This window comes from Lepus europaeus, chromosome 7, assembly GCF_033115175.1.
Source record: "Lepus europaeus isolate LE1 chromosome 7, mLepTim1.pri, whole genome shotgun sequence".
NCBI lineage: Eukaryota > Metazoa > Chordata > Mammalia > Lagomorpha > Leporidae > Lepus > Lepus europaeus.
The window spans coordinates 47,091,131-47,109,055 of NC_084833.1; the positions used below are offsets into that span (position 1 = coordinate 47,091,131).

Genomic DNA, 17,925 nt, shown 5'->3' on the forward strand with positions numbered 1-17,925 from the left:
TTTTTTTTTTTGGTCAGGCAGAGTGGACAGTGAGAGACAGAGAGAAAGGTCTTCCTTCCATTGGTTTACCCCCCAGTGGCCACTGCGGCCAGCACACTGTGCTGGTCCGAAGGCAGGAGCCAGGTGCTTCTCCTGGTCTCCCATGGGGTGCAGGGCCCAAGCACTTGGGCCATCCTCCACTGCACTCCCGGGCCACGGCAAAGAGCTGGACAGGAAGAGGAGCAACCAGGACAGAATCCGGCGCCCTGACCGGGACTAGAACCCGGTGTGCCGGCGCCGCAAGGCAGAGGATTAGCCTAGTGAGCCGTGGCGCCAGCGAGTTTCACTTTTAAGGCCCACCATGACTTGTTTCTCAACTGTTTTTCTTAGTCTCAGATCCTAAGTTTATTCCTCATCCTAAATCCTCTGACTTTTGGAAACTTCCTGAACACTGTTCTCTCGGGTTAAGTCTTGCTCAATCCTGACATTAACTTTTACCCAGTGCCCACCTGCTGAGATCCTCCTCCTCCTGTCCGTTCCTTCAGGTTCTGTATGGCATGTGGTAGAACAAAGGGTTAAAATCTGCCTCCCAGCCCCTCCCCAACACACACACACACACACACTGCCAAGAACGGTACTGAAATTGAAGTCACAGCTGAAACCAGGTTTTCACATTACCTTCATAAGTGGAAGTGATAACATTGAAAGCAGAGCTCCCCCAGATGAGCCTGCCACGTAGTTCTTCCTAGAGGGTTTAGCACTGCTGTGTTCTTAACACAGAGGACTTTCTTCCAGACAGCCAGTTTTCCATCTCGCCCTGCTTGTAGTAGCTCCAGGCAGGTGACTCTGCACTTACTGTCAACCAAGTTAATGCATTCCCCTAGTGAGGCAGGCACTACCCGTATCTGACACAAGTAGGCAAAACCTGAGTTTAGTGGCACCGCAGCAGTGATTTGTGTATTAATTTGAGAGGCAGAGAGAGTGAGCTCCCGTCTGCTGGTTCGCTCTCCAAATGCCCACCAGGGCCAGGCTAGGCCAAGGCCAGGAGCTGGAAGCTCGATCCAGGTCTCCCACACGGGTGGCAGGAACCCAATCACTTGAGCCATCGTCACTGTCCTGATGTGCATTAGTCAGGAGTGGAGCCGGGCATCCAAGCCAGGCATTCGATACGGAACGTGGGCATCCTAAGCAGTATTGTAGCTGTTAGGCCAAACACCTGCCCCAGTATCAGTGCTTTGGATCCCCTGGGCTGGGCCACTTCCTGGTAAAACATCAGGCTGCATGACTTTGGGGCCTGTGCATTTGCTCAGGGCTCCTTGCTTGGTTTCAATTTCTCTTGAAATTCTTAATTTTGAGACAAGGGTCCCCACGTTTTTATTTTGCACCGGTACCCACAAATTACTGACTACCACAGTACACCCAGGGTCTAGCCTGAGATTTTACATTGCTTATGAGATGTTTCTGTCTTCGGCTCAGACTCTGAGTAGCCAGGTTCAGTTCACTGTGCGGTTCCACCACAACGTGCAGGAAACTGAAAGGTGTTAGGAAGCAGGAGTGCCTGGCAGCTGGAGTACCTGCACGAACCGTGAAGTGAAGCCTAAGTGTCTGTGTCTTTAAGCTTCTGTATTTTGCAGTATCCTTGGTAACAGCACTGTACCCTGAACCGCACTGAAGGAAGTGGAAGAGGGCAAGCCTCAGAGCTTGCTCTGTTCTCCGTTTCTTTAGCCTTGAGTAATGTTGGAAAAAACCTGTGGGGTGTGCGGTGGGAACTTGGCTCCGGCTGGGTCAAGCACAAACTCGGGCTCTGTGGCTCCCCTCCTCCAAGGCTCCTGGCTGCTGGTGAAATGGCCCTTCTGATCTGGGGCTGGAGACTGGGTCTGGAATTAGGAAGAAGACCTCGCGCTTCTAGCGCAGACCACGCCGTGCAGCCCAGCTTACCGCAGTTCTGCTTTGAACTTGGAGGCCAAACCCCAGCTAACAATGAAGTTGCTGTAACTTGTCTCCATCAGAGACCTTGTCGGTTCTGGTTGGGCATAAGATTCCTGCGTTCCTTGGATTCCCCTAACCCGAGCAGTCATCATGGTACCCTTGTATCCCAAATTCTCAAAAAGTCCTTTTATAGTAAGAAAACAAAAAGAAGTTATTCTTGGCAAAACATTGGGAGGTGTGTAACAGATGGAGTCTTGCCGTTAGGAATGCCACCGTGTCCCTAGACCTCCGGAAGCCCAGTAGATTTCCCAGACTCCCTCGGTGTCCTAGGGAGCTCTGTGCTCCCCTGCAAGTGTGGGACCACAAGATTTACGTCCATTCATTACATAAGTCCATGATGATGTACATTTCCCTGCCTTTCCCGGTTACTCACCTCCCTCCTGCTCTTGGCAGCCAAGTGTATTTTACCGCCCTCTATTTCCCAGTCTAACACACAGTCAGTCCCTTCATTTCTAAATGTTTTCTTTTTAAGATTTATTTATTTATTTGAAAGGCAGAGTTACACAGAGAGAGGAGAGGCAGAGAGAGAGAGAGGTCTTCCATCCTCTGGTTCACCCCACAATGGCCGCTGTGGCCGGAGCACCGCGCTGATCCGAAGCCAGGAGCCAGGTGCTTCTCCTGGTCTCCCATGTGGGTGCAGGGCCCAAGCACTTGGGCCATCCTCCACTGCCTTCCTGGGCCACAGCAGAGAGCTGGCCTGGAAGAGGGGCAACCGGGATAGAATCCGGAGCCCCAACCGGGACTAGAACCCGGTGTGCCGGCGCCGCAGGAAGAGGATTAGCCTAGTGAGCTGCGGCGCCTGCTATTATAATTTTTTAAAAGATTTATTTATTTATTTGAAAGGCAGAGTTACAGAAATGCAGAGAGGGAGAGAGAGAGAGAGAAAAAGAGAGAAAGAGAGATCTTCCATTTGCCGGTTCACTCCCCAAATAGCCACGACTGCTGGAGCTGAGCTGATCCGAAGCCAGGAGCCAGGAGCTTCTTCCAGGTCTCCCACATGGGTGCAGGAGCCCAAGCACTTGGGCCATCTTCTACTGCTTTCCCAGGCCATAGCAGAGAGCTGGATTGTAAGTGGAGCAGCCAGGACTTGAACCAGTGCTGATATGGGATGCCGGCACTGCAGGTGTCGGCTTTACCTGCTACTCCACTGTGCCGGCCCCTATAATTATTATTCACTGGCTTCCCACACCTCTGCAACGTTTGAATTGCTACCAGCATGTGCCCCTGTTGAGGTCCTTATTAAGATACGTTGTGAGTGTCTATCTACATATCTCACTTCCCACTTGGAACAATAAACGTTGTCAAATGAGGGAATGAAAAGTTTTGCAGGAAAATACTATGTAAGTTACTGTTCAAATGTGAGTTATGTTAGAAGGCCTTAAAGCTAGCAGGGAACCAACACGTATAAAAGAATTAGGTCGTAGAGCGTGGGGTACAGATGAGTCAGCAGGTGTGAACTGAGTGGTTGGAAGTCACAAACTCCACCCCAGAATGCGATGCATGGTTACTGGGAAGGCTCTTGGAGGAAGTGTGATTTACACTTGGTTCTGAATTCAAAGTTGGGCCAAAGATGAGGGAAACTATCAGGAGAGCCACTCTAGGTAGAATGAAAAGGAACAGGATAAGAATTGGATTAGAGATAGGAGATGGCATTGATGGTACCAGAGGATCAACTGCCAAGACTCGTGGGATTGGCTTTCCCAACGCCTAACGGAAAGAAGCCGCTGCGGGACAGGACGTGGTGGCAGAGAAGGGGAAAGCCACAGCTGGCGGGGGGTCCCTTCAGGACACAGGGAGTCTGGGAATGGCAATGAAATCACCGCAGAGGCCCAGGGTGCCCGGGGTCGGAGGTGGGTGGGTGAGGGGTGAGAGTTGATCTGCGTTGCTGCAGATATGAAGTGAGAGACGCGTATAAAGTGCCCAGGACATTGGAGACGCCTTTACCACTCATGGGCCAGTCAGGAGTCGGAGACATTCAAGAGGGAGAGTCTGACATAAAGAATTCTTAACCAGCAGCAGGAGGTTGGCTCCTAGGGCATCCAGAAGACAGGAAGGAAGCAACGTGGGAAAGGACGCTGGCAGGCTGAGGTTTGCACCACACCGTGTTGGAAGGCGCGTGGCGGTCACAGGTGCTGTTTGCTGCATGACACAGGCCAAAGGCGACATGCAAGCCCCCACCCCGGGAGATATCCACACAACGTGCTCAGGGGGGCAGAATTCAGTGGGCATGCACGCGGCTGGGATTCCCTGCAAATTCACTGGAAATTTGTTCACGCAGGGGTAGGAGGCAGGACGCTGCTGAACTTGGTGGGAAGCCAGGCAAGGTGCCTCCGAACCCACCGAGAAGCTGCCCCAGCCTTGGAATACCAGTGAAAGCCCCCACAACAAGCGCCACCGAGGTTGCTGCCCTGAGACGTCTTGCCCCACAGGAACCAGAAGGAAGCCAAGCACACAAGAGCAGGAAGAAAAGGTTTTGTTTCCTGCCTCGCCCTCTAGCGCCCTCTGCTGACAAAGATGAGCATCTTGCCCAACTGGCGAACGAGAAATGTTTACAGGGTTCAGCTCAAGTTACCACAACCAGAGAGAAGGGTGGATTTGGAACTCAAAATTAATAAATTAATTTCTGGCATACACTTTTACTTTGAAAATGGAATTGAGGCGACACTGTGGCGTAGCGGGTAAAGCCGCTGCCTGCAGTGCTGGCATCCCTTATGGGTGCCGGTTCAAGTCTTATGGGTGCCGGTTCAAGTCCTGGCTGTTCCCCTTCCAATCCAGCTCTCTGCTATGCCCTGGGGAAGCAGTAGAAGATGGCCCAACACCTTGGGCCCCTGCACCTGCGTGGGAGACCCCGAAGAAGCTCCGTGGTTACATGTCCGTTGCAAGTACTAAAGTTCTGGATTTTTGTGAAATGAAGAGAAGGCAAGCAAAGGGAAGAGAAAGGAGGCTAAGACTGGATAAAGTACGTTTTCCAAGTTTCTGTAGCTGTGAAAGTTAGAACGCCAGCACGGGACTCCTTAAATAATACCTGGACAGAGAAGTCCACCGACCAGCTCTAACAATCCACCTTCTTTTACTTCTTAGAACTGTAGTGTTTGCTTTAAAAAGAAACAAAGAGAGGTCGGCGCTGTGGCTCACTTGGCTAATCCTCCACCTGCGGCGCTGGCATCCCATATGGGCACCAGGTTCTAGTCCGGTTGCTCCTCTTCCAGTCCAGCTCTCTGCTGTGGCCCGGGAGGGCAGTGGAGGATGGCCCAAGTGCTTGGGCCCTGCACCCGCATGGGAGACCAGGAGGAAGCACCTGGCTCTTGGCTTTGGAGCCAGACCTTTCTCTCTGTCTCTCTCTCAGTTTATAACTCTACCTTTCAAATAAATAAATAAATTATAAAAAAAGAAACAAAGAAGGTTGGTTTAATCAGTAATTTATGAATCAGAGAGTTATAATTTCTGTGCTTGAATCAACCCAAATCACTAATATCGATGGCCATGGGTTTAGTCATTGTTGTTGTTGTTGTTTAGTAGGAAATGCCATGCTGCAGGCTCCCGTCTTTGGAAGGGCTCAGGAAGAGAGGGACTTCTCTCAAGGACACTGAACCTGCCAAAGACAGCACAAGTCTCCTGACATCTGGTCCTGATTTTGTCCCTAGGCCTAGCTTTCCTGACAGGCCTGGCTCCTGGGAAATTCTACCTGAGTGGCTGTAATTAGAGGAGAGGGAAATTGTTTTGACGGCATTTCTAGATGGAATGGAAGGAAACGGATTACCATGCAGAGAAACGAACAGGCGATCGGGAAGGCGGCCATAGCAGAGCGGGATTCCACAGTCCAGTTCTCCACGCACAGGAGAGCTCGCTGAGAACCAAGACCCTGAGGGCCCAGAAGGAGCCTGGGTACTGCCGGCAGGGGTGAGGAGGGAGGAGGCCTGCACGTGACAGCAGTGCAGCCACATGGACCTGGAGAGGCCGGCAGGTCTGATTCTGGAGGGGTTGGTGCAGGTGTTCCTGTGTGACACTGAGGTCCTCTCCCCCTAGCCAAACACTCAGGCCCAGCATTGACCTTCACCGTGGTATTCACTGATACCCTTTGTACCCAACAGCAGTCCCACCTCAAAGAACAACACAATGTAAACATTCTCAGTCTCCTCTGGTCCCCCTTGGGCTGCAGGAGCAGCAGAGAGAGGGAGGGCTGGGCATCGCTCGTGGCCCTGGGTTTGAGCCCATGGTTCTCAGCTGTGTCTGCATTTTCTGATCGCCTGGAGAGGTACTGCATGTCCTGATAACCAGACCACACTCAAGCCAATTCCCCCAGCCTCTGCAGGGTCGGTGGGAAGGGTCCTGGAAACCAGCAGTTCTTAGCACTCTCCAGCTGATTTCTATGCGTCCCTGACACCGGTGACAGCTGAGCCTTAGGATGTGGTATTGCACACACCTGCCTGGCCAACTGTGGCCTTGCATTCAGCCTCGCTCTGACACCTGGCACTGCATAGGCCAACGTGGCCTAGACAGTGGCTCTAACCCCCTAGAGGCCAGGCCTCCTTCAGCCTTACCTCTCACAGCCTCACCAATGAAGGAGAATCAGCCCTGGCTGCTGAATCCCAGGACAGGGAGGGGTGCAGGGGCCCCAGGACTTGGGCCATCTTCTACTGCTTTCCCAGGCCATAGCAGAGAGCTGGATCGGAAGTGGAGCAGCTGGGACTCGAACTGGTGCTCATATGGGATGCCGGCGCTTCAGGCAGCGGCCTTACCTGCCTTTTGATGAGTGAGGTGCTGATGATATACTGTGTGATCACACTGTGAGTGTGCTGATGTTCCACCTTGGTCCCAGTCTCCAGCAACAGGACTCCCTCTTGTCTGCATGATCTGAGCAGAGCTGGAGGCTGGCCTCAGGCAGCGCTGTGGCCATGTCACCCTTGAACCTCGAGAGAACGCAGAGTATCCGGGGATAAATGTGACTGGGTCAGTGCAGGAGATGGTAGGAGTCCTTGGAAGTTCATTCCTTTTTTAAAAAAGATTTATTTAGTCATTTGAAAGTTAGAGTGAGAGAGAGAGAGAGAGAGAGAGAGAGAGAGAGAGAGAGAATCTTCCCTCCGCTGGTTTACTCCCCAGAAGTAACAGTGGCCAGGGCTGAGCCTGGCCGGAGCCGGGGGTCAGGAGCTTCATCTGGGTTTCCCATGTGGGTGCAGGGGCCCAAACTCTTGGGCCATCTTCCGCTGCTTTTCCCGGGCATGTTAGCAGGGAGCTAGATGGGAAGCGGAACAGCCAGGGGACATGAACCAGCGCCCGCACACAGGATGCTGGCACTGCAGGCTGCGGCTTTCCCCACTCTGCCATGACGCCCGCCGCTGGAAGTTCATTTCTGACTGCAAAACAGAAAGCCAAGTCATCGACTGAGGAGGACCAAGGGGGAAGTGTTGCAAGTAAACTGTGGTCATCCAGGAGAGGGGAAAGTGAGGGAACTTGAGGGAGGTAGTGGGGTGGCGGGACGGGCAGCCCTGGCTGACGATGAGACATCAGAGCGAGAGCAGCCTCCCTGGGCACATCTGCTGTCACGGCAGACTCGTTTTCCAGCGAGGAGAGAAGGGTGTGTTGTCAGATGCTGGGTGTCAGATACTGTGAGCACGCAGGCTCGTAGTCGGCAGTTGGATGTCACTGCTTCCTGGATTCTTGCTGAGCTACGGAATGAATGAATGAATGGATGGATGGATGGATGGAAAGGTCAGAGGAGTCCTGGAATAATGAGGAAGGGTTGCAGAGCACAGGAAGGGTGTTGAGAGAGAGAGAGAGAGGGAGAGAGAGAGGGAGAGACTGAGGGTGTAAGATGGGGAACAACAAGCTTAGGGCCCCTGGGGAGGGCGTTGCTGAGTGTAACAGGGCTTTCTCTGAGACAGGAAGGAAAGGAGAGAACCTGAGGGGCTGGCCAGGCCAAAGGCAGGAGCCAAGGGCTTCATCTGAGTCTCCCACATGGATGCAGGGGCCCAAAGACTTGGTCCATCTTCCGCTGCTTTCCCAGGTTTATTTGCAGGGAGCTGTATTGGAAATGGAGCAGCTGGGACTTGAACCTGCACCCATATGGGATGCCAGCGTCACAGACATAGCTTAACCCACTATGCCAAGACGCTGGCCCCTGAATGTGAGCGTCCTAACCGCTGGGCCTAATGCCTGCCTGAGAAGCTAGCTTTTAAAATGGATGCCCAGCTTTCAACCTTGGAAGCAACAGGCCTATTAAGCCAGGCCTTGTACTTTTTGAAATCTATAATTCCTGGAAGAATCTAAGTGTACTCCCTAGGATGGGGATGCTTTGTTTACTGATGAATTCATCGTTTGTGTTCTTGCAGCTAAATCCTTCCCCACGTGTACACCACGTTGCCTAAGAATGATTCTTGAACTCATTAAGAAAAAAATCCACCTCCAAGCCCCTTCCTGCTGGAGAATCTGCAGAGCAGAAGTGGCCCCCTCGAGGGCCAGAACCCAGGACACACAGGCCTTGGCTGGTGCACTTTCTACGCCAGGTTTCTGCTTTCACTTCTGGCGATGTGGCCGCCCCTGGACACAATAAAGGAGGCTGGGGGAATTCCAGATTGCATAGTCTGGCTTGGGAGAATGCTTTGGGTCACGGTAGCCTGAGCATCTGGCAGCGGAAGCCTGGACTTTGGCCCATTCCATCTTTTCACATGTAACTGGCGGCAAGTCCCCTGACATGACATCAGAACACCTTTCCGGTAGAAGTCGGGACACTGAATTCCCATCACCACGGGAAACAAACAGCCACAACAGCTGGGGCTGGGCCAATCTGAAGCCAGGAGCCTCCTCCATGTCTCCCCACGGGGGTGCGTGTCTTCCATGTCTTACCATCTTCATGCTTCTCATCTTTAGCTCTGTCCAGGTCGTCCAGGAGTGCGTGCAAGAGTGGCAGTGAGAGGGGGATGCCCTTGTCTCGTTCACGGCCTTCTTGAGAGGCACCGGAGTTTCTTCTTTGCACCTGCTGTTTGCTGTGGAGCGTTCTTTCCCAAACACTTTCCCTCCAGACCCCTCCTCACTCTAAAATGTGTCAGGTTCTCAAGAAACGTTGATTGAAGGAGATTCTATCCAAAAATATTTACCATATAAAAATGAGAAATCTGAAAACATTTGTTAGTTTTGTTAAAACAAAAAAATCAACTAAATGTCTACAAAAATAATATACTGTTATGAGAAATAGCTTGCCTCAACAAAAAAATTGGAAAGAAGGGTGACATGGTTTTATATACTTGAATGTCTTTTAGTGTCTGGATTAAGAGACGATGGCAGATTCTTACATCTGATTTGCATTCCGTCTGCTGCAATGCATCATGGGGGTAAGCTGTGTGTGAAGACAGCTGTGCACAGATGTGTAGTGTGCAGTAACATTTTTGGAAGCATATGGTGTTCTTTGACACCAAGACCCAATAAGTCATTGTGTCTTTAAAGACCACTGGCAGTGGGGAGTCCAAAACATTATCAATGAACCTGAGCAAAAAAGGAAAGACTGTGTTTTAGTATTACAAGAAAAGGGATTCTGACCTCACAGATGCTTGGAAGAGAACGAGGGACCCTTAGTGTTCCCTGGAGCAGTTTGAGATCTGCTGATAAATATCATTGGTGCTTAGCTTTTATCAAGTTAGAAGGGTCTCTTCTTGCTTTGTTATCCATTTTCTTTACCATTACTAAATGTTGGCCATTGTGAAAGGTGTTTTCCATATCTAGTAAAATAAATATGTCGTGGCTGGCGCCGCAGCTCAATAGGCTAATCCTCCGCCTTGTGGCGCCGGCACACCAGGTTCTAGTCCTGGTTGGAGCGCCAGATTCTGTCCCGGTTGCCCCTCTTCCAGGCCAGCTCTCTGCTGTGGCCCGGGAGTGCAGTGGAGGATGGCCCAAGTGCTTGGGCCCTGCACCCGCATGGGAGACCAGGAGAAGCACCTGGCTCCTGGCTTCAGATCAGCACGATGCGCCGTCCGCAGCGGCCATTGGAGGGTGAACCAACGGAAAGGAAGACCTTTCTCTCTGTCTCTCTCTCACTGTCCACTCTGCTTGTCAAAAATAAAATAAAATAAAATAAAATAAAATAAAATAATATAAAATAAAATAATAAATAAATATGTCATTTTCCCTCCATTACAGATGGAGTAAATCACAAAGATAGTGAACCATTTTGGGATCCCCAGAATAAACCCCAGGAGATCATGATATGCTACAGCTTTCCATACCAGCTGTCTTACCTGAGTGTGTGTGAAAACCAAGTTCTAGAATGGACCGTGCAGTGGGCTAAGGGCGTGACATACAGACAAGGGAGGGCATCTGGGGAGGGTTCCAGAACACAAGACCATTGTCTGGATGAGAGCCACTCACTTGCTACCAGGCCTGTGGGGTCCCCTTCACATCCCCGCCTGGCCTTGCCCCTTTCCCAGAAATTTCCAGGGGGGTACCCCAAAAGGCCCAGCCCTCAGAGCATGAAGATGGGCTGCACTGGAGGAGCCCAGGGGAGCTGATGTGTGCACCGCCTCTGCTCACATCCTGGCCTCCCCAGTGCTGGGTGGGGGTACTGCCTCTCCCATCCCCGTGCTCTTCCACCAGCTGCTGCAGGGCAGGAGGGGCCATGTGATGTCTCAGGGCTGCACACAAGGACCCCCTCCCCAGGGGACAAAGAGCTCTCCCCACCTTTCCCCTGAGTGGGACTCAGGCACTGCTCATTAGGCACCACACTCTTACTCCCACCACGAGGGTCTCCAGGCTTGGGCCGGGGAAGCAAAGTCCCTTCTACTGCACCGACCCCCTCAGGAGCAAGCTCAGATGATGCATTTCCTAACAGGCTAGATCAGCTGAGCATGGGTAGCTGCGCCTTAGAGCTCAGGCTCCAAACCCCGAGACGGACCAGAGGAAGGAGGCGGCCGGGCACAGGAGATCTGGGGACCAGCCTGTCAGCTTTGGAGCTCAAGGACTTTAGACATGAAAGCAGGGGACCCAGTTGTCCCAGCAGCGCCATCTTGAGGCAATGAGTAGGAGTGCAAGGTCCTGCCTGGAAAAGCACCCACGGACTGCACACCTCCTGGCAGCCCTGGGGCCACTGCGGGGCTCCCCTGTCCTTTCTGCTCTCTGCCCCCATGGCCGCCAAGGCACAGCACACCCACCTGGCCTCCGCAGGTTGCACAACTGGGGACGAGACCTGTGAATGAAGCAACCACCGGTGTCCGGGAAGTCTCTTGCGTTTTCCTAGGGACTTTCCCAGGCACCATGGCTGGCTTTGCTTTCTCCGCAGGGTCCCAGTAGGGAGACTCGGTATAAAGGTGGCCTCCTGTTATTGGCAGGCAGCGACCGCAGCTCTGCTCGACCAGAACCCAGGTGAGGGCTCTTCCACAGAGTGATTCTTTAGAAAAAAATTGTTATTTTCTGTTGCCCAGCAAGATTGTTAATTTCCTTCAAAATATAATTATGCTGCTTTAGGTTTATCCTGTGAGGTCTGTGCTGGGCACAGGAGACACGTGGGGAATGCTTTCTGGTGAATTACCAGTGCTTTCAGAATTCTTTTTATTAGATTTATTTATTTGAAAGGCAGTGTTACAGAGAGGCAGAGGCAGAGAGAGAGGTCCTTCTCCACTGGTTCACTCTACGAATGACCTCAATGATCAGAGCTGAGCCGATCCAAAGCCAGGAGCCAGGAGCTTCTTCCAGGTCTCCTACGTGAGTGCAGGGGCCCAAGGACCTGGGTCATCTTCTACTGCTTTCCCAGGCCGTAGCAGAAAGTTGGATTGGAAATGGAGCAGCTGGGACTCGAACCAGTGCCCATATGGGATGCAGGCATTGCAGGTGGTGGCTTTCCCCACTATACCATTAGGCCGGCCCTGAATTACTAGTGCTTTTAAAAATGAGTTTTAGGGCCGGCACCTCTGCTCACTAGGCTAATCCTCCACCTGTGGCGCTAGCACCCTGGGTTCTAGTCCCGGTTGGGGCGCCGGATTCTGTCCTGGTTGCTCCTCTTCCAGTCCAGCTCTCTGCTATGGCCTGGGATAGCAGTAGAGGATGGCCCAAGTCCTTGGGCTCCTGCACCCACGTGGGAGACCCGGAAGAAGCTCCTGATCAGCACAGCTCCGGCCTTTGTGGCCATTTGGGGGAGTGAACCAGTGGATGGAAGACCTCTCTCTCTCTCTCTCTCTCTCTCTCTCTCTGCCTCTACTTTGCTCTCTGTGTAACTCTGACTTTCAAATAAATACATTAAAAAAAAAAAAAAAGCCACAGTCTGGTTCCAACCTCCCACTTCCTCCATCAGTGCCTCCTTGGGACCCTTGTAGAGAATCCTGGGCTCAGGGATGCTAGGTTCAGAGTAGAGGGCTGTGAGGTCCTGCTGCATGAGCTCCTTGGTGAAAATACTGCGATGCCAATGGAAACAAACAACTCAGCTCTCTTTGCAGTTTAAAGAGTGACAGGGGCTGCCCCCGTCCTGTCCCTGGACACTGACTCTCTGACCCTCTCCTTGCACTGCAGCACCATGAAGCTCCTCTTGGGCCTGCTTCTCTGCTCCTTGGTCCTGGGAGTCAGCAGCCAACGTTGGCTCTCCTTTGTCAGTGAGGCCACTCAAGGTAAGGCTGAGGGAAGAGATGGCTTCCAAAGAGCCTTAATTATGATGTTGCATAAAGTAGCACTGTGGACTGTCAAATACAACACAGGTGTGTCCACCTCAAGGACTGTTGGTAGTTACCTGCAGAAGTCCCCCAGGAATAAGAAATGCTCCTCCTACCCACGGTATCCAGGGGGTTATGATTGTAGATAGGTTCCCAAGTTAGTAGAAGATCATTTATTCTTTGACTCCTCTCTGAGCTGTCTCTGGATCCCTGTGTGCACCTGATTTTCCTATTACCCATGCATTTCTTCTCCAGGGGCATGGGACATGTGGAGAGCCTACTCCGACATGAGAGAAGCCAATTACAAAAATTCTGACAAGTACTTCCATGCCCGGGGCAACTATGACGCTGCCAAAAGGGGCCCTGGGGGTGTCTGGGCTGCCAAAGTGCTCAGGTAACTGGGCTCCCAGGGAGGGCAGGGCTGGGTGAGCAGAGTTCACTGCTCTGGGGCTGACAGGGGATGAGCCCCGGAGCAGGGTCCAGTGGGCTGGGCCGCCCTTGACCCTGCCTGTCTGGCCCACCCTCTCCATCTGACCCAGTGTAGTCCTTGAGCTCATGGTGGGCCCTGAGGATGGCCAGGGAAGCTGGGTGAACCTGCTCCTGAACAGGGAAGCCAGGGCCACGAGCAATGCCCAACCCCCCACCCCTCTGCTGCTCATGCAGCCCAAGAGGGACCAGCAGGGCTGAGCGGGCTCTCCCAGCAGGGTCAGGGCTTTGGCCCCTCCTGCCCGGGCTGTCCTGGGCTCCCCTCAGAGCCCACCTTGCCAAGGGCAGATTGGGGAGTGGCTGTGGCTCAGTGGCTGCCGCTGACTCCTCTTGCTGCTGCTTGGATTCCAGTGACGCCAGAGAGAACCTTCAGAGCCTCATGGGCCGCGGAGCAGAGGACACGGAAGCCGACCAGGCTGCCAACGAATGGGGCCGCAGCGGCAAAAACCCCAACCACTTCCGACCCAAGGGTCTGCCCGAAAAATACTGAGCTCCCTGCTCTGCTGCACCTGAGGTCTGGGACCCAGAGAACTGAGTTCCGTGTGCGTGAAGCTGGTGGAGGGCACACAACTGGTGTCTAATAAATGCTTGTGAGACTGAAACTGTTGAAACTCTGCTGTTCTTTGTGGTGGGGGCTGCCTGTCTGGTACAAAAGGTGATCACTGGGGCTGATGCTGTAGTGTAGTGGGTAAAATCATTGCCTACAGTGCTGGCATCCCAGATAGGCGCTGGTTCTAGTCTCGGCTGCTCCTCTTCTGATCCAGCTCTCTGCTATGGCCTGGGAAAGCAGTGGAGCATGATGGGCCCCTGCACCCACATGGGAGACCCAGAAGAAGCTCCTGGCTCCTGGCTTCAGATCGGCACAGCTCTGGCTGTTGCAGCCACTTGAGAGGTGTACCAGCAGATGGGAGATCTCTCTTTATCTGCCTCTCTGTAACTTTGCCTTTCAAATAAATAACTAAATCTTAAAAAAAAAAAAAAAAAAAAGGTGATCCGTGAACACCAAGGAGAAGGTCAAGGCTGGGCCAGAGTGTGGCCAGGGAAAAATGATCTCAGCAGCTACGGAGTGAAGACCACTGCACCCACTCACCTGAGTCAGAGCTGCTCTCTCCAGGCCCAGGTGGCTGCACTGTTCTGTTTCCAGGCCCTTCATGCCCAGGCCTCCTCACTCCCTGGCAGTGGTGTCCTGTCACCTTCTGTGGCCCCAGGGCCTTAGTTCTCAGTGGTCTCTGCCTATGGGGACAGGGCACACATTCGAGGACTATTGGGCCATGGAATCCTGCTCCGTTGCTGCCACGCTAATCTTCTGTTCATTTCCCAGCATCACCTAGAAGTTCAAATATCACTCAATATCTGTCCAGTCTAAGAATTGCCTTCAAGGAAACTTCCAGGAAGAAGCTCTTTCAGGAAGCTTAGGTGTACGGACATCATGATCAAGTTTCAGGAGCCTCCTGCTGCCTCTGACATGTTGTGTGTCCTTGGGGGAAGCTCCCCCCTTCCTAAGCCAATTCTAAAAAAAGGGAGCTTGACGCATGGAATTTCCTGTTAAGGAAAGCACAGTCATGGACCACAGTGGTTTGGGTTCGTCAAAGCGCAGAAGGAGTGAGTGTCTCTCTCAGTCTTAAAAATTCCTGGGCAAGCCAAGCAACACTTTCTCTGATTTTTTTTTTTTTAAATTATTAAGGTTCCAGTAAATGAAGTGCTCTGGTCCTTTGCAAGCTAGTGAATGGACTTCTCCATCCTAGTATTATTGCCAGTAATAATATGCTGACTTTCCAAATTTCCGATTTGCAGAAATTTAGAAAGCTTGACTTTTAAGTTAAAGACAGTAAGAGAATGGCAGACTTCTCAAATGGTCACAATAGCCAGGGCTGGGCCAGGACAACGCTAGGAGCCAGCAACTTCCATCTTGGTTTCCCCAATGGGTACCAGGTGCCCAAGTGCTCAGGCCATTGACCACTGCCCTCTCTGTTGCGTTAGGAGGGAGCTGGATCCGAAGAGGAGCAGCGGGGATTCAAACTGATGCTCCGACGCGGGATGGTGGTGTGCAGGCAGCGGCTTATCCTGTGGCTGCACCACAATGCCGGCTGCTGGCAAGCTTACAAGGCATTCTTTCCTTGACTCCTGCTGTCTCTCACTGCATTTCACAAAAATTGAGAGCCTTGGCATGTGCAGCAGATACTAACCACGGGCATTCTCACCGCAACAGATGGAGCCCTGACACCTGGGGCTGCTTCAGACAACCACGCTGAGTCCCGCGCTCAGCAGTGCTCTGAGCCTGCTCTCACCAGCGCCCTGGCCCCGCTGTCTCCCCAACCCCATCTGTCTTGTCTGGCCCCTTTAATTTCTCCTGGTTCAGTTCTCTACCGCTCACTGAGCCCTCCTCCGCCCACACTTCTGCCTGTGCCCTCTGCTGGGGGTTGCGGGAGAAAGTTCTGCTGTGAGCACCTCCACTTCCTGTTCACGCTTTTTCTTCCTCCTCCCTTGGGAGCTTCAACTTGTCTTTTCCCATCAATGTAAATTCAGCTGTGATTCTCTCCCCTGGGGGTCCTCTTTGCTCCGACTGAGGTGGGAGTATTTGCAGGTGTCGCACCCACATCGTCCCTTCTCTGCCTATTTGCCCTCCTGGGCTGGGACCTGTGTTTCTCCTATGCCAGAGAGGCACAATGTCAAGTTTGATCAGCAGAGGGCACCAGCAGGACTAGAAGGAAACCCCCAGCGGCCCTCGCCACGGGGCACTTTCAGTGGTGCTCATAGGCCACGCAGCTCCCTCCAAAATTTCTGTGGTCTTCCGCTGGATTTCCAGGGTTCTGAAGAGCATACAACTTCTCCTTGTCAGCTCCGGTGGCCATAACAGAATATCACAGACTGGGTACTTAGCACAGGCACCTCACCACTCTGGAAGTGGAGAAGTCCAGGGTCCAGGTGCAGGCTGGGTGGCTTCCTGGTGAGAATCCTCTGCCTGACTTGCAAACTGCACACCGTGCGCTCACATGGAGGAGACAGAGAGGCAATCCTCCCCTGTCCTCTTACACGGCTACGGGACCAGGGCTCACCCATGTCACCTCCCCTATCCATAGTCACTTCCCTGCTTCCAGTGGAGCCACACGTGGGATTAGGCCTTCGATATGTGGGTTTTGGGGGACACGATACATTCCTGAGCACTTTTCCCGGGGAATCCTAGCTCCTGCTCCCTTGTGGGCAGCTTCCAGGCGAGTTTGCAGGAACCACAGCTGCAGCTCGGTGAGTCCAAGTGCCCTCCTGGGCAGCGTCATGTCGAATCTCGCAGGCAGCTCAGCGGGGCTCATGCTTGTCAGTGGAGGCTTGTGGCACCCAGCTCAGGTCATTTGCCACCCAGCGAGCGACAAACTCAGACAATCTCAGTCTCCAAAGGGGGCTTTTTTACAAACTGTACTTCCTCGTATTTTTTCCCTGGATCCTCAATCTTGTTACAGTCTACAATTCCTAGCATAAAAATTTTGGTTATAAAATTATGCCTGTAGGGGGCCTGTATGTCACTTTTTGCTGCGACATACTTGGGTAAAGCTGCTGCCTGCAGTGCTGGCATCCTATATGGGCACTGGTTCTAGCCCTGGCTGCTCCACTTCTGATCCAGCTTCCTGCTGATGGCCTGGGAGAGCAGTAGAAGATGTTCCAAGTCCTTGGGCCCCTACACCCATGTGGAAGACCTGGAAGAAGCTCCAGGCTCCTGGCTTCAGATTAGCACAGCTCCAGCCATTGCGGCTATTTGGGGAGTGAATCAGTGGATGGAAGATCTCTTTCTCTCTCTCTCTTTTTTCTCTGCCTCTCTCTCTCTGCCTCCATAACTCTGCCTTTCAAACAAATAAATAAATCTTAATAAAATTACACCTGCATTCTTGTTCCGAACGTGCCCCCAGATTATTGCAAGGGGACATCTCTATCCTGCACTCTCATGCCTACAACATCCATGATTTCAGTTGACTCAAGCTGCAGAAAGCATAGGAAATATCCACAGTGGGTGACATGGCATTTTCACTGTGCTTAAAACACGACAGCCGGCGCCGTGGCTTAACAGGCTAATCCTCCGCCTTGCTGCTCCGGCTCACTGGGTTCTAGTCCCGGTTGGGGCGCCGGATTCTGTCCCGGTTGCCCCTCTTCCAGGCCAGCTCTCTGCTATGGCCCGGGAGGGCAGTGGAGGATGGCCCAAGTGCTTGGGCCCTGCATCCGCATAGGAGACCAGGAGAAGCACCTGGCTCCTGGCTTCGGATCAGCGAGATGCGCCATCTGCAGCGGCCATTGGAGGGTGAACCAATGGCAAAAAGGAAGACCTTTCTCTCTGTCTCTCTCTCTCACTATCCACTCTGCCTGTAAAAAAAAAACAAAACAAAAACAAAAAACCACGACAATGAAGCTAGGGTGACTGAGAGCGCTTGGAAGCCATCTGTGTGACAGAACAGACAGAAACGGAAGGAACTGGCAGGTGCTGCTGAGAAGTGAACAGCAGACCAAGAGGCAGCAGCAGAGCGGGAGTCCGTGTTCCCAGCCTCAGTGGCTGTGTCCTCTTTGCTCAGAGACACAGACCCCTGTGGACTGAGACCATGGGGGCACAGAAAGTGACAGGACACAGTTGACCGGGTGTGTGGCGTTCTGGCATGTGAGGGCCTGGGAATAGCCCCATTGCCACCGCGTGGTCCCTGAGAGCCAAGCAGGTTTGATTCTGCAGGTGCCCCCCCTGTGTGACACGGTGGTCATCTCCGCCAACACACACTCAGGCGCAGCATTGACCTTCACCGTGGTGTGCACGGATCACCCTTTGTACCAGACAGGCAGCCCCCACCACAAAGAACAGCAGAGTTTCAACAGA

At 52.7% G+C, this 17,925-nt stretch overlaps 1 protein-coding gene across 1 annotated transcript; it reads left to right on the plus strand.

The window, feature by feature from the left end:
• The first annotated feature begins 11,163 nt into the window (after positions 1-11,163).
• Positions 11,164-13,681, plus strand: LOC133763140 (serum amyloid A-1 protein). The gene is made up of 4 exons (XM_062196410.1): positions 11,164-11,316; positions 12,457-12,551; positions 12,849-12,987; positions 13,431-13,681. The coding sequence occupies exons 2-4, from the start codon at positions 12,461-12,463 to the stop codon at positions 13,567-13,569; spliced, it is 369 nt and encodes a 122-aa protein (XP_062052394.1). The 5' UTR covers positions 11,164-11,316; positions 12,457-12,460; the 3' UTR covers positions 13,570-13,681.
• The last annotated feature ends 4,244 nt before the right edge of the window (positions 13,682-17,925 follow it).

Excerpts from the sequence above, each read along its gene's own strand:
- LOC133763140 (XM_062196410.1), top strand. The coding sequence starts at position 12,461 with ATGAAGCTCCTCTTGGGCCTGCTTCTCTGCTCCTTGGTCCTGGGAGTC. Across the intron at positions 12,552-12,848 it reads TGTCAGTGAGGCCACTCAAG|GGGCATGGGACATGTGGAGA; the intron begins GTAAGGCTGAGG and ends TTTCTTCTCCAG. Across the intron at positions 12,988-13,430 it reads TGGGCTGCCAAAGTGCTCAG|TGACGCCAGAGAGAACCTTC; the intron begins GTAACTGGGCTC and ends CTTGGATTCCAG.